This window comes from Vipera berus, assembly GCF_964194415.1.
Source record: "Vipera berus genome assembly, chromosome: 3".
In the NCBI taxonomy this organism is placed as follows: Eukaryota; Metazoa; Chordata; class Lepidosauria; order Squamata; family Viperidae; genus Vipera; species Vipera berus.
In genome coordinates, this window is record NC_138204.1 from 167,390,859 (window position 1) to 167,405,709 (window position 14,851).

The 14,851-nt window shown below is 44.7% G+C and overlaps 1 protein-coding gene across 9 annotated transcripts in view; it reads left to right on the top strand.

Annotated features, from left to right (window-relative positions):
* The first annotated feature begins 1,694 nt into the window (after positions 1–1,694).
* Positions 1,695–14,851, top strand: part of LPIN2 (lipin 2) — a 55,083-nt gene continuing 41,926 nt past the window's right edge. For 7 of the 9 annotated variants that reach the window (XM_081325139.1, XM_081325140.1, XM_081325142.1 and 4 more), the window contains exons 1-3: positions 1,699–1,786; positions 12,309–12,506; positions 14,174–14,269. In XM_081325139.1, coding sequence (XP_081181265.1) covers positions 12,318–12,506; positions 14,174–14,269 — 285 coding nt within the window. In that variant the 5' untranslated portion in view covers positions 1,699–1,786; positions 12,309–12,317. Of the gene's footprint in view, positions 1,787–3,963; positions 4,197–12,308; positions 12,507–14,173; positions 14,270–14,851 lie in introns of all 9 variants that reach the window. The other 2 variants (XM_081325141.1, XM_081325147.1) reach the window with 2 other exon arrangements.

Consider the following 14,851-nt stretch of genomic DNA (forward strand, 5'->3'; position numbering starts at 1 on the left):
TCAGCGTATAGTCATGCTGGCCACATGACCATGGAAATGTCTTTGGACAACTCTGGCTCCTTCGGCTAAGAAATGAAGATGAGCACCACGCACTAGAGTCACACACAAATGGGCTTTATCTTTAGGTTTTCTATGGAACTAAATGTATTTCACTAGAAATAAAAAAACCCAACATAGTATTTTGATTCACACTTGTCTCAAGATAAATGAATCAAAGGTGATCTTAGGGATGTTTAGCTTCTTTCAACCCAATTCAATTTCTGATTACTCTCTAAATGTACAAGCAGAATAGAGGCTAAACTGTTTAATTAAACATACACACATACACACACTCTCTCTCTCCTGATGTTACCCTGGGTGTAACAATACAAACATTATTATATGCATTACATTATTTGATCTGCTCTAGTGCTATGAAGCCAGCTTGTACATCAAGATGTTACAAGCTGTGTATGCGAAATTATGTTTTTATCTTTCTATATACCCAGATGGATGTTGTTTTATGACAAGATATGTAATGTATCTCTAGTTAAGATTTGTAAAAAGTATAGCAGATGCCCAGTTTAATCACAAGTACTATGGTGGGATGCACAGACTTGATTCTCTGTCAAGATAGTACAGGTATCTCTGAAGAAGAAGCATCTCGAGGCAGATGGCACCACAGTCTAGTCCAGGGGGTAGGCAACCTCGGCTCTTTTATGACTCATGAACTTCAACTCCCAGAATTCCTTAGTCAGCATAGCTGGGAGTTGAAGTCCATGAGTCATAAAAGAGCCGAGGTTGCCTACCCCCTGGTCTAGTCCTTACACACAAGGACTTTTGAACTATGACAGAAAATCACAGACCTATTTGTCCCAAAGGTGGTTTTTCTAAAGGCAACTGGACTTTGTTTTTCCAGTTATGGAAACACAAGGGTCCAGTTGCCTTTCGAAAAAGCACCTTTGGGACAATCCTGACCTGTATTTGTAACATAGCAGGAATGTTCATTTACATGTAACGTTTATAACGACATCTTCGAGCGGAAGGGATCCTTGAACTCATGCCAAGCTCGGTGCCATCTACCAACCCTCTGTAACCAAGAGCTCGTGAGCCAAAAGCAGGGGTAGGCAACCTCGGCTCTTTTATGACTCCTGGACTTCAACTCCCAGAATTCCTGAGCCAGCTCAGGAATTCTGGGAGTTGAAGTCCAGGAGTCATAAAAGAGCCGAGGTTGCCTACCCCTGGCCAAAAGGAACCTTTCTCGAAAAAAGAAAAAGGAAGCTCCTCCCACTGGCTGCTATCACACCCACTAATTTAGACCGTGTCGCCAGACGTCGCCTCAAACTGCGAGGGTGGGTAGGGCGAACAACGTGGCCTTTCCCCTACCGTCACGTGTGATTCACCTCCACCTCCCCCGCCTCCCTCACACTGCGAACCGCCCCGTTGCTGTTTTAGCTTAGCCCAGGGGTAGGCAACCTCGGCTCTTTTATGACTCCTGGACTTCAACTCCCAGAATTCCTGAGCCAGCCAAGCTGGCTCAGGAATTCTGGGAGTTGAAGTCCAGGAGTCATAAAAGAGCCGAGGTTGCCTACCCCTGGCTTAGCCCCAACAGGAGGGGGAGGAGCGAGAATTTCCGCAGCGTTCTGTGCGTCACGGCTGCTTCTCCCCCTTTCACCCACCCCCTGCGAGTCCCGCGCTGGCTTGCCTGGCCAGCCCATTCGCTTCCATTTCACCGCCGCTGCCGCCGCTAACGGTCGCTTGGCTGCCGCGTCTTTCCCGGTTCCGTCCGGTTGAGAGGGAGAAAAAGGTAAGGGACGGGGGAGGTCCTGCTGCCCCTTGACGGGAACGCAACCTTGTGTGAGGTGGCTGGTTAAGCTGAGCGGGCTGGAGGGGCCGCATTCCTTTCTTTTCCGTTCCTCCCTGCCGCTCCGGGTCCTGTCCTGTCCTTGTCCTCCATCCTTTTCCTTACGGGCTGCCTCTTGGTCCCTTTCCTGGGCCAGCGTTCCTGTGAACCTGGCTAACTCACCCGGACGACCGTGAAGCCCTAATTAGATGTGTTTGTGCTGCTTCGGTCGTTTGCGTGAATTCATACCCGGGAGAAGTCATTCCCGACAAGTCTCCTTCAGCCCCCTCCGCCATCCCCACAGGCCAAGCGCTGGTTTTTCAGCCCGAGCAGGGAGAAGGCTTGGGTGGGATTTTCCCTCTGGGAGTGGGGAGGTGGTGGTGGGGAATTCTCCCCTCATCAGCACTGATGATGATACCTAGTGTGGGTAATGAAACGTCTGCAAGAAAACAAGCGAGCTCGGAGAGCCCCTAAGGACCCCTCATTTCAACCCTAAGCTATAAATATTCTCCTGTATGGATTCTTCCCTCTCCGTAAGCCAACTGGGAAAACTGGTACTCCTTAAGTGCCTGATTCCAAGCATGGCATCATCATAACCAGAATAATAATAATAATGGGGGGAAAGGAGGTAGAAGAACAATTGATAGAACTAAATGGTTGAAGTGCAGTTTTAATACAAAACAGAAGGATGCTTTGGGCATATGATTGAGACATCTCCCCTGTTCATACAGTATACAATGCACCTACTGTAATTAGCTCCTTATTGTCATCAGAGCAATGTTTTATCTTGCTATTGCTAAAACTGCTATTATTAAAGTTAAAAAGAACTACTATGGCTTTTCGATTTGTAGCAGCCTTTGGTGTCATCTTGGTTTCAAACAGGATTAAATCCCTCAGGATAATGTTGCGTTTTGAGGGTTTGTTACTTTTGCTTTCATTCTTGTCATCTGTCCTCCTTGCCCAGCTAGCTTCTGGATAGCCCAGTCTTTCATTAAAACAATGATAATGGTGCCTGTTGTGCTTGAAAACAGTTATATTTCATAGTGATAGTTGGGCTTAAAGTTTTCAGGTAATGGAAATGTAGAAACTAGAAAGTTTTATAAAACCAGCCTGCTATTACATGGCTAAGGAATTTATTGAGATTGGAGTAGTTTTTGTAAGGTATTTCTAGAACATCTAGAAACTAATCCGATGCTTGCATCAGTTTAATATAAAATCTGAAAATGGGAACCTAGGCTAATATTTGAAATACCGGTATATCATAATGTTTAACATCTAGTAGGGACTTTCATTTAGCAAATGTATGCTACACTTGGGCCATATCTTTGGGTACGTTTTCAAGCTTCATTCCAATTACAGAAAATGTTTTGCAAATTCAAGCATTAATGATCTATAATTATTTTTGTTGTTAATAACCATAATTTTTGTCTGTAGAATTTTCAGTATTTTTTTCAGACTTCACTAATACATTTTTAAGTTAAACTCTTTCCAGTACAGATACAAAAATGAATTTCAGAGGGTTAGATCAGACTTTCTCAGCGAGTGGAATGGTGGCCTAGAGGTGGACCTCTTACCTCACAATCAGGAGGCTCTGAGTTTGATTCTAGCGGAGCAGATCTCTCTCTCTCTCTTTCTCTCTCTCTCTCTCTGTCTATCTATCTCTATCACTATCCAGTGTAAGATTTTTTTAAAAAAAATAAAAGCTTTTCCTGCCATTTAAAGTAAGAATTATTTCAAAATATCCATTTGGCGTAAGATATAAAATCTTTTCCTTTCCAATTTGTAGAAAGCCGAAAAATTTACTTCCTTTAGTGCCAGAAATATAGTAAGAATCCTATTACAGGTAGTGCTTACTTAACAACCATTTGTTCAGTGACTGAAAAATATAGCAGCACTAAGTGAACAATACTGATGCCTTCAGCAACCTCAGTCAGCCCCTGCCACCACTCAGTCTGTACTTTAGCTTCAGTGGCACTGGGGCCTCCACTGAGGAGTGCTGCCTCAATCCAGTACAAAGTACCAGCCACCTCTGCCGCCCCTGCTGTGCCCAACTGACCTATGCCTATATGAGGCAGTGGCTGGCCATGCCAGACCTACTCCCCAAGCTGAGCAGGCTTTCAAAATTGTGTGTGTCCTTGCAGTGCTTTGGAAGGTTTCTGAGAAGGCTGCCTGTGATTTGGAGAATGGTGGGCATGGCCGCCTTGCGAGATTCCATACGGTCTCAGAAGCATTCGAAAGCATCACAAGAAGAGCACAGTTGATCTGAAGAATAGTCTACATGCCCTTGGGAAGAAGGCCCGGAATGGCCAGCAGCTACATCACATGGAGCCAGGGCTGATGCTCCTCATCAGCAGTGGAAGGAGGAAAACTGAAGGTCAGTTGGGATGGCAGGGACAGCAGAGTGCAGGACAATGAGGATGGCTGGGGCTTTGCACTGAGGTAGCTGGCTGCAGAGCAGCCCTCCTCAATGGACCAGTGGCGCTGGGGCTGAAATAGAAACTTGGGGTGGCAGTGGCTGTCTAAAGACTGCTTCAACCCCAGGGCCACTAGTGCTGCTACCACTACCAATGAGTGCTGCTGTGCATGGCGGCCAAAATAGCAGACATGGGGGAGAGATTGGTGAGGGGGGGGGAGTTCAAGAAAAGGCAGTCTCTTTATCAAGGTTGGGGACTCGGAAGAGACCAATCAGGAATGTCTTGCATCAGGGTGAATCCTTGCCTAATACTTGCTTGGTGGGATTTGGTTAATAATAGCAAAGGGACTGCTGAGATTTCTGTCACTAAGCAATGTAGACATGTGATGTGCTTTACAACTATATTGCTTAGCAACAGAATTTCAAGTCCCAGTTACTGTCGTAACCCAAGTACTAACTTATTCCATATGGCCTAGATTTAATTTTTGGACAAAAAAAGGACATCATCATCATCATCATCATCATTATTATTTTAGAACTGTAGGAAAAGTAGTTTTTCCCTCTCTTTTATTTTCTTTCCCCTTTCTCTTCATTTCTGTTTCATAGTTTTTATTGTTTTGTTCATCTATTATTTGTAATAAATGAAATGAAATGTAGTGGTTTGGTTGGCAACTGTTATTATTTGTATTGCTTTAATTATTTTTGTATTGGTTTAATAATTAATGAAAACCAGTTTGGTATATTGATTAAGACATCAGGTTAGAAGTCAGGAGATTATGAGTCAGTTTCACTTTATGTACAAATCTAGTTTGGTGACCTTGGGCCAGTCACTTTCTCTCTTCCCTAGGAAGGAGGCAATGGCAAATCACTTCAGAAATACCTTTCCAGGAAAACTGCAGGAAGTCGTCCAGGCAATTTCCAAAAATCAGACATGATTTAAAGGAAGATAATAATAATAATAAATAATAATAATAATGATGATGATGATGATGCTTTAACATTTTTAAGAAAGATAAGGAGATTGAATAAAGCGTTTCATTATGCTAATACACTGAAGCTTGACTTCTTTGAGATATTTAAATGTGTTTCTTGTTCAATAATTAAAAATGTATATACTCAGTTCAGTCAAGCCCAAATTCTGTTTTATGTATATTTTTGGGGAACAGTAATGAAATAGATTGTCACTACTTTTTTAAATTTATAATACAAGTGTCAGTTTCAATTTACTTTAAGGGAAATTGACATTATTTGGGAGAAAAAGTAGAGTGGTCAATACCAATACAATACCAATACTTGTGGCCACATTTGTACACATGGTTGTAGACAGCCACAATATATTGGATTAGATATAGCAGTACATCCTGTGCTTAGTTATGTAAAAAATAATTAAAGTAATACTATGATATAATGAGGACAGTACTACCAAGACAGTGGCATATTTGACAGAATAGATAAGCAATACATGGAGTAGTTTCTCTCTAGGGAATGTTTTTGTGAGTTTATCATATAATGACCTTGCTTCTCAGATCTTATGCTTGTACACAGTATCTTCCTTCCAGCTTTATATACATTCCTTGACCTTCTGTTTTATGGCTGAGTTGACAGAGTTCATGGTTTCTAAGTCCCTGGGTAGGTTACAAGGAATGGGGATATTTTAATTTGTTTTTGTTGTCCTAACTGTTGCACATTTTCTCCTTTATAATGTTATAACATAACTAGTGGCAACAGAAACATTTATCAGATCTACATAAAATAGTAAAGATGTGGATTTTTTAAAAATAAAATCTTGAATAATAAATATGTTGTGAAAGCATAGAACAGAAAGATGGCGGACGTGCGGGCGGCCGTGTGAGGTTGAGCTCTGCAGGTCCGAGAAGATAGGCGCCTTAGGAGCCCCTCAGGGCTTTTTCCTTTATGCCCTGGGTTGGGGGAAGGGTGGCAGCGATGAACTTTGCAATTGTCTAGGTTTTTTTTTACCAGCGTTTCGCAGGGCTGCCGGTTTTGTTATCTGCTCAGCTGCTCAGCTGCTCAGCTGGTCGTCGGGAGTTTCCGGCTATGTCGGGCGGTCTTGGCTTCTTCGGCAGCGTTTGGAGTTCCCGGCGGCTGGCGGCGGCGGTGCTGCGGCGGCGACGGAGCTGTTTGCGAGCTGCGTGGCCCGCCTTTTCTATCGTTTTCCTTTTAACTGGTCTGCCTCTGCCTTCTGCCTGCTTTTTGCTTGCATCAACGACGCTCTGGGATATCCTAATGGCGGCGGCGGCGGCGGCGGCGACGGCGTTGTTCCCGGGCCGTTTGCGGGCCACTTTACCATCGACTATTGTGGTCTGGCCTGCTTTCACCGAACCGTTTGCCCCGCTGCCCCCTGGGCCTTTTTGGCCCGTTTTTCATCGGCGGAGGCGGTGGCTTTCCCCGGATTGTTCCCGGCCTTGGTGGCGTTCCGGTGGCTACGGTGGCTACGGGGATGGCGGCGGCGGTGTCCATAGCGGCCCAGCGGCAGCGGCTTCGATGATTCAGCGATGGCGTTATGGCCGGTTTGCCGGCCCCCCGGTTGGTTCTGCATATCCCAGATGGGTTGGCACCCCCACTGCTTCTGATGGCCCTGAAGGTTCCTGGACTAGCCGGTGGATTCCGGTGGAGCCCAGTGGAGCCTTGTGGACTTGGGCCATTTTGAAGGACTTTGGAAGACCGGCGGGGAATTTAATAGACCTGGGGGAGCCAATCTTTGTTGACCACAGTCTGGAAGGCCCCAATAATTATGGAACTGAGGGCCTATGGACTGGTGGTCAGTTACAACCTCTAGGAATGACGGGACAACGGGGGACTTGGCTTTTACCAGAATTGACTATGATGGCTTGTTTTTGTTTTTACAATCGATTGCGCATTGCCCCTTATACCCCAAAGGACAGAGAACTCTGGGTATTAGCCATTGTGAGAGGATGGCCGAATTTACATCTGCTGCCCCTAGAGGTGAGAGCTCTATGGGGCAGGCCATACCCAGTGCGGTTGCTCCAGACTTCCACCCCCCCCGAGAACTGGCTCTGTGGCCGTAGTGAGAGGACGGTGGCAGGCCTGCCCGGGGGGTTTATCCAGCTGAGTGGCAGCGGCTGGACGGAGGCCTGGGACTCCCTCTCTGAATAGATCCTCCTTATGGACTATTATCTATGGACTGCCTGCGATCCGGACTGCTATTTATGCCTTCCTTTAAATATTCTTCCACGGACTTGTGCGCCCTCAGGGGTGCTCCCCTCTCCTGGGTGCGACCCGCCTTGCCAGCCGATTATAACCTCGAGGAAGGGCCCATTTATTGGGACCCTGAGAGTTGGCTGGGCACGGGTAGGGGCCTTCGACGTAGACCTAATAAGAGGCCCCTGATTATTTTTCTTTCAAAATTTTTTAGGGGGTTAGGGAGGCGGGAGGGTTCTTTTGGTTGTTTGGATAAGGGGGGCTATCCAACTACCGCTGTTCTGGCTAGGGCCGATGGAGATCGCAGGGGGGAGGAGCGGGGGTCGGTCACCTCCGGGGCTCCAGGGCTGGTCGTGGGGCTACCTATTCCCACGACATCAGGGAATGGCAGCAGATGTAGGAGCAGAGGGCCGTATCGATCTCAGGGAAGGCCTCTCCGCTGCTTACAAGCGGTGAGGCACTCCGACCCTCTGGCTCTACCCCAAGGTCCCGGGAGTGAGGGTGTGCAGCCCCCTGAGCTCCGGCTGGTGTATTTGAATGCCAGGTCCGTCTCTAAGAAGGCTCCTCTCGTTCGTGATCTGGTCGAGGGTGAGCAGGCGGACCTGGCTTGCATCACGGAGACTTGGTTGGGCCCAGAGGGCGGGATTCCTCTGGTTGACCTTTGCCCACCAGATTTCCGGGTGCTGCACCGGCCTCGGGCTCAGGGTAGGGGTGGGGGTGTGGCTGTTGTTATGAGGGAGACCTTGTGTCCGCGGGAGGCCACTGTTCCTCAGATAGTCGGGTGTGAGTCTCTCTTTTTGAGATGCGGCCCTGGTGCGCAGTTGGGCTTGCTGCTGGTGTACCTTTCGCCTAGTCACGCAGCAGCAGCCCTGCCTGAGCTGCTCGATGTCCTCTCTGGGTTGGTGATTGAGTTCCCGAAACTTATAGTTTTGGGGGACTTCAATCTACCATCGCTGGGAGGATCATCTGAGTTGGCTCGGGAGTTCATGGCTTCCATGACGGCCATGGACCTGACGCAAGTAATTTCGGGACCGACTCATGAGGGAGGCCACACCCTTGACCTAGTTTTTTTATCTGGACGGTGGTTAGATGATCTTGGTGGGGGCTCCCCAATTATTATGCCCCTGTCATGGACCGATCATCATCTCCTGCGGCTGGTCTTCCGTTTTGCCACCCCCCGCCGTGGGTGCTTGGAACCAATTAAATGGTACCGCCCCAGACGCTTAATGGATCCCCAGAGGTTCCAGGCAGCGCTGGGGTCCCCACCTGCCTCCCTTGCTCACAGCTCGGCAGATGCCTTAGTGGAAGCCTGGGAAAGGATGGCCACTGAGGCTCTTGACCGAGTTGTACCCCTGCGGCCCCTGACCCGGTGCAGATCCCGTCGAGCTCCATGGTTCTCTGCGGAGCTTCGGGAGATGAAGCGTCGGAGACGGGGCCTAGAGAGCGGTTGGAGGTCCAGCCGATCCGAATCCGACCGATTGCGACTAAGAGCCTACATTAGGTCTTATCTCGCTGCGATAAGGGAGGCGAGGTCTAACCACTTCGCCACCCTTATCGCGTCCGCAGATAATCGCCCGGCCGCCCTGTTTAGGGTGACTCGCTCCCTCCTAAATCAGGAGGTGAGGGAGGATCCCTTGCAGGGTCGTGCCGAGGAGTTTAACCAACATCTGTCGGACAAAATCGCTCGGATTCGGACCGGTCTGGACTCTGACTGGGCAGAGTCTGACGATCAGGACACTGGCGGTCTTGTCGATATCATCTGGGAGGAGTTTGATTCTGTGACTCCGGAGGAAGTGGACAGGATCATGGGGAGGCTGAGCACCACCACGTGTTTATTGGACCCGTGCCCTTCCTGGCTGGTCTATGCAGCCCGGGAGAGGACACGCAGCTGGTTCCAGGCAGTTATATCGGCTTCTCTGAGTGAGGGTTGCTTCCCCGCCGTCTTGAAAGAGGCGGTGGTGAGGCCTCTCCTCAAGAAGCCTGCCTTGGACCCAGCTGTATTAAACAACTTTCGTCCTGTCTCCAACCTTCGCTTTCTTGCGAAGGTTGTTGAGAGTGTGGTGGCGCATCAGCTCCCTCTGGTCCTGGATGAAGCGGATTATCTAGACCCGTACCAATCGGGTTTCAGGCCCGGGCACAGCACGGAGACGGCATTGGTCGCGCTGGTGAATGATCTCTGGAGGGCTCGGGACAGGGGATATTCCTCTGTTCTAGTCCTATTAGACCTCTCGGCGGCTTTCGATACCATCGACCATGGTATCTTGCTGCGGCGTCTCAGGGGATTGGGAGTGGGAGGCACAGTTTTACAGTGGTTCTCCTCCTATCTCCGGGGACGTTCGCAGTCGGTGTTGGCAGGAGGGCAGAGGTCGACCGCGAGGTCTCTCATTTGTGGAGTTCCTCAGGGGTCGGTCCTCTCGCCTCTCCTGTTCAACATCTACATGAAACCGCTGGGTGAGATCATTCGTGGCTTTGGAGTTGGGTATCATCAGTACGCTGATGATACCCAACTTTTCCTTTCGACCCCAAACCACCCCAGTGATGCCCTCAACGTGATGTCCCGGTGCCTGGAGGCGGTTCGGGTCTGGATGGGGAGGAACAGACTCCAGCTCAACCCCGACAAGACTGAGTGGCTCTGCATACCTTCATCCCGGGTTTATTCGGATGTTCCACCTTTGGCTATGGGGGGTGAACTATTACCCCCCGTAGATAGGGCTCGCAACTTGGGAGTCCTCCTAGATTCACGGCTCACCCTGGAAGACCATATAGGAGCTGTGACTAGGGGGGCCTTCGCCCAGGTTCGCCTGGTGCGCCAGTTGCGGCCCTATCTTAGCCGGGATGATTTGTGCACGGTCACTCATGCGCTCGTGTCCTCTCGTCTAGACTACTGCAACGCTCTCTACATGGGGCTGCCCTTGAGGACCACCCGGAAGCTCCAACTGGTACAGAATGCAGCCGCGAGAGTTGTGTTGGGAGTCTCCCGATACTCCCACGTTACACCGCTGCTCCGTGAGCTGCATTGGTTGCCAGTTGTCTTCCGGGTGAGATTCAAGGTACTGGTAACAGTGTTTAAAGCCCTTCATGGCATGGGGCCGGAGTACCTTAGGGAACATCTGCTGCCGGCATCAAGCTCCCTGCGCCCTGTGCGTTCCCACAGAGAGGGCCTCCTCAGGGTGCCACCGATCAGAGAATGTCGATTGGTGGTCCCCAGGGGGAGATCCTTCTCTGTGGGCGCTCCGGAGCTGTGGAATCAGCTACCGGTAGAGCTCCGGATGGCGCCCGATCTTCGCTCCTTTCGTCGCGATCTCAAGACGTTTCTGTTTGTTCAAGCCGGCCTAGCCTGATGGGGATTGGTGGGGTTTTTAGTCTTGTGTTTTAATTTTAACTTGGTGTTTTAGAACTTGATTCCAACTGTTTTAATATGGGCAATTATTTAATCTTGTTTTAACGTTTGTATTTAGTATTTTATTCTGCCCTGTGAACCGCCCTGAGTCCTCAGGGAGAAGGGCGGTATATAAATATTATTAAATTAAATTAAATTAAACAACTTATCACGTACTTCAATATTGTATGCCTTTAAATATTAACTAAAAGGGATTTTTTTGCCTATGCTGTGACTTCCATTTATTTTTAGCTATCACTGAAATAAAGCTCTAAGAAAACCTTGGTGAGAGCAGAGTCTGGGATGTGTGGGTGGATGCTGAGAGTCTGGATTCTGTGTTTTGTGGGAATGGAGTTGGAAGAGGGGGGGTTATTGAGTGGTGGTGGTTGCATTTAGGATGGCATGGTGGCTGCAAAATTGTCCAGATTGCCAAGAGCAGCTAGTGAATTGTTGGAGGTGACTGAAAGTAAACAGAGGTTGATGGAGAAGAGAAGACATTAGTAAGAGAGCACTTTCTCCAAGCCAATGGTTCTCAACCTTTTATTCACCATGGATATCCTTTAAACACCTTTTGTGGCGATGGACCATGGTCACAGATCACCAAGACTTAACTCAGGATTTAAATCATAACATTTCTTCCAAGTCTTCTTCAAGACCCTTTGTGATGACGTCGCGGTCCCCCAGGGTTAAGAATCACTGCTCTAAGCAGACCACAAGAATGAGAGCATGAGTGGAGCTGAGGATTTAGAAAAGATTTCATTAAATCAGGGTTGTGATGGGTCTATACTGGAGGCTACATGTTAGAACTGACATAACGTAGTCAAGTTGGTCTAGCAATTAAGGCACCTGGCTAGAAAACAGGAGACTGTGAATCCCACCTTAGACAAGAAAATCAACTGGGTGACTTTGAGCCACAGTGACTTTCTCAGCCAGTGTGTCATGTCAGGCTCAGATGAAAAGCCAGTAAATCAATTCCTTTAGCAACCAAATGAATATTTGATATTAAGGCTTTTAGTTGATCCTTGCCTAAAAAGATGCACAATAGTAATTATGCACCTGTGACTAATAAGGCTAAATGTATCATGCATAAGCAGAGAACTATGATCGTCTGCAGTTTCCTTAGTTTATAAACTGAGTGTTAATTTTGAGTTTCCACTTGAATCAGGTACATATAATATGTGTTTTGTGTAACTGTAATTTTTTTTTTGTTTAGAGCCCTATACATGTATTACCATTTTGCATTTCATTATAATGGTCTTGAACTTGTAAGATTTTTCAAAATTCTTAAATAATTGAAAGTGTACTTTTGACATTTTTGACAATACACATTACTTCTTTTACTCTGAAGTTATGATTAATCTTTTACTTTCAATGTCTTTCACATATAACCATAGATCACAATTATCAGATTAAATTAAAATTAAAATTTATGATAACATGATTGTGCACGTATTTTTTTTAATTTAAACTTCATTGTATTTGGAATAATATTTTCAATCAACATTTCTTTGTAGCCTTAAAATATGAATTATGTTGGACAGCTTGCTGGACTTCTGGTTACTATGAAGGAGTTGTATAAAGGCATTAATCAAGCTACACTTTCAGGATGTATTGATGTAGTTGTAGTTCGTCAACAAGATGGTACATATATGTGCTCACCATTCCATGTCCGATTTGGAAAACTTGGTGTCTTACGTTCAAAAGAGAAAGTGGTGAGTACCATGAATGTCAGAGACTAGGGAAACAAAATATTTTTCTTTTTTTGCCACATGTATGTACTTGTATGCTGTTCTTTGTGACACATGATTTTTCCAGATTCAGTAAATACTTGTAAGGTAGGATAGGGAGGAGAGATTTGCTATACAGTAGCAAAGTTTTGTTCAGTTACTCAGAATGGCCAAATAGAGGCCTTTATTAAGTCTGACCATAGAAAGTATAACAATAATAAAGGACATTAACAATAGCTATGTAATGATGTAACTGATGTGCTCCACAATCATAGCTATTAACAACTGCATCATGAGAATTAAAAAATGAGATATGATACTAAATGCAATTAAGCATATGTACACATGAGGAATGCAATCACATATCCCCATATAAATGTATAACAAAACAACCATTCTGAGATGTATAAAATTCTGGTTCTTCCATTTCAACAAAAATTTTAAAGCACTGGAAAGAATCAAGAATAGAATAAAGTGATTCAGAAAGTGGAACACTTTCCTAAAACAGGAATTCATGTGTTTTGGGACAGTAGCATTTAAAAAGAAATATAGACATTTATAGAATTATGTGGAAAGTAGAAACAATACATGTAATATTTGTAGCAATTTTCCAAAATTAGAATTTATATATTGTGTTGGAATCACTGTTTTCTTAATGAGATGGACACTGATTTAAGAGGAATCATTTTAAGAGCAAAAATAGATGTTAAATTGGCAGGAACCCTTTATTATTATTTATTTGTTTGATCTTTATGCATGCTTCACAGGTTATGGACAACATGAAAAAATCAAATCCTAATGTGGTTCCTAGAGAATATGACATCACATTTTGCAATTAAGATAAAAAAATGATTACCTAATTGCCAAATACAAAATATTTTCCTTTATTTTATTGCCACTTCTTTCCTTTGTTCCAGAAGGGGCAGTTGATGCTTTTCTTGGCATTGATATATATTGGAGATTTACGGTGTTGCTTTCATCTACCACCTAATATACATTTAGTAGAAGTCCAGTGACATCACTTACATCATTATGTCATAATTATGTCACATTTAATTCACATCATGATATAAATGAGGTAGATTACATAGTTTGTCTCAATGGTGTTATAATATCATAATGTCACTTGCCCATCGCTTACATCCCTATAGATATCCATGCTGCTAAGTCAGATGGATGAGTTGCTTTGTTGCTTGTAACTCATAACACATTGATAATTGTTTGAAGAATGGCAAACAAAAGTGAAAATATGGCTTTGCCAGCTAGCCTCCAGATCTGATGATAGTGAGGTGGGGTGAAGCCAGCAAAATGGCTGTACTGTTAGTGAGATTGATTGCAATCTCCCACAAATTATTTTTATGGTTTAAATAGTTTTGTATTATTTTAAACTTTTAAAATCACTATTGTGGTTATTTGGGGTTATTTGGGGTTATTTTGTTGTATTATTTGTATTTTAACTTAGTGCACCACTCAGAGATGAGCAGCTCTGTAAAGTTACCAAATAAATAAATAAACATGGTATAAACATAGTATATTGGTAATTTTTTTCTTTCAGTGATTTAGGTTAAAAAAAATAATATATTGATTAAATATAAACATACATTTTGACGTGTGTTTTTATTGCAGCAAGTGTTCTGTTGTATTTTTTCTAGATTGATATTGAAATTAATGGAGAAGCAGTTGATCTTCACATGAAACTGGGTGATAATGGAGAGGCCTTCTTTGTGCAGGAAACAGAAGAAAAATTTGTAAGTCATCTAGCAAATGTAGCTTTATTCCAATTCTAATATTTCGGCAGATGTTTGTATTTTATTTAGAAGAAACTGATTTTTTGCAAGCCAATGGAATATTTCAACCTTTATCTTTTATCATTTTCTTTCCTTTTAATTCCATCTCTAGCTTAATTTTTATTTTATTTTCCCCTCTCTTATTTATTTTTGTTCCTGGATGTTTTAAGTCTTCCATATATTTTCTCTCACACGCATAAAACATCAGATAACAATCAAAGAATATGCAGGAATACTAAAGATTATAACTCAAAGCAGCAATAAAAATATTAACACAAGACAGCAATTAAAAATATTCATGAATACAAGTAAACAGTAACACAAAGAAAGACTGTATGTTTTTATCAAGCGGCAATAAGACCGTCTCAGTTTCTGTTTCTCAATATTAACTGGATTGAGGATGAGAAATATCATCCCACTCTACACATCCCACTCTATTTTTTGTCAGTTCCAAAATAATAGAATAGGAGAAACCAATTATAATGATCTTGCTTTCTATTTTTTTAAAATGCACTTCCAAATAAAGCGAAAAGCGTTTCTTTG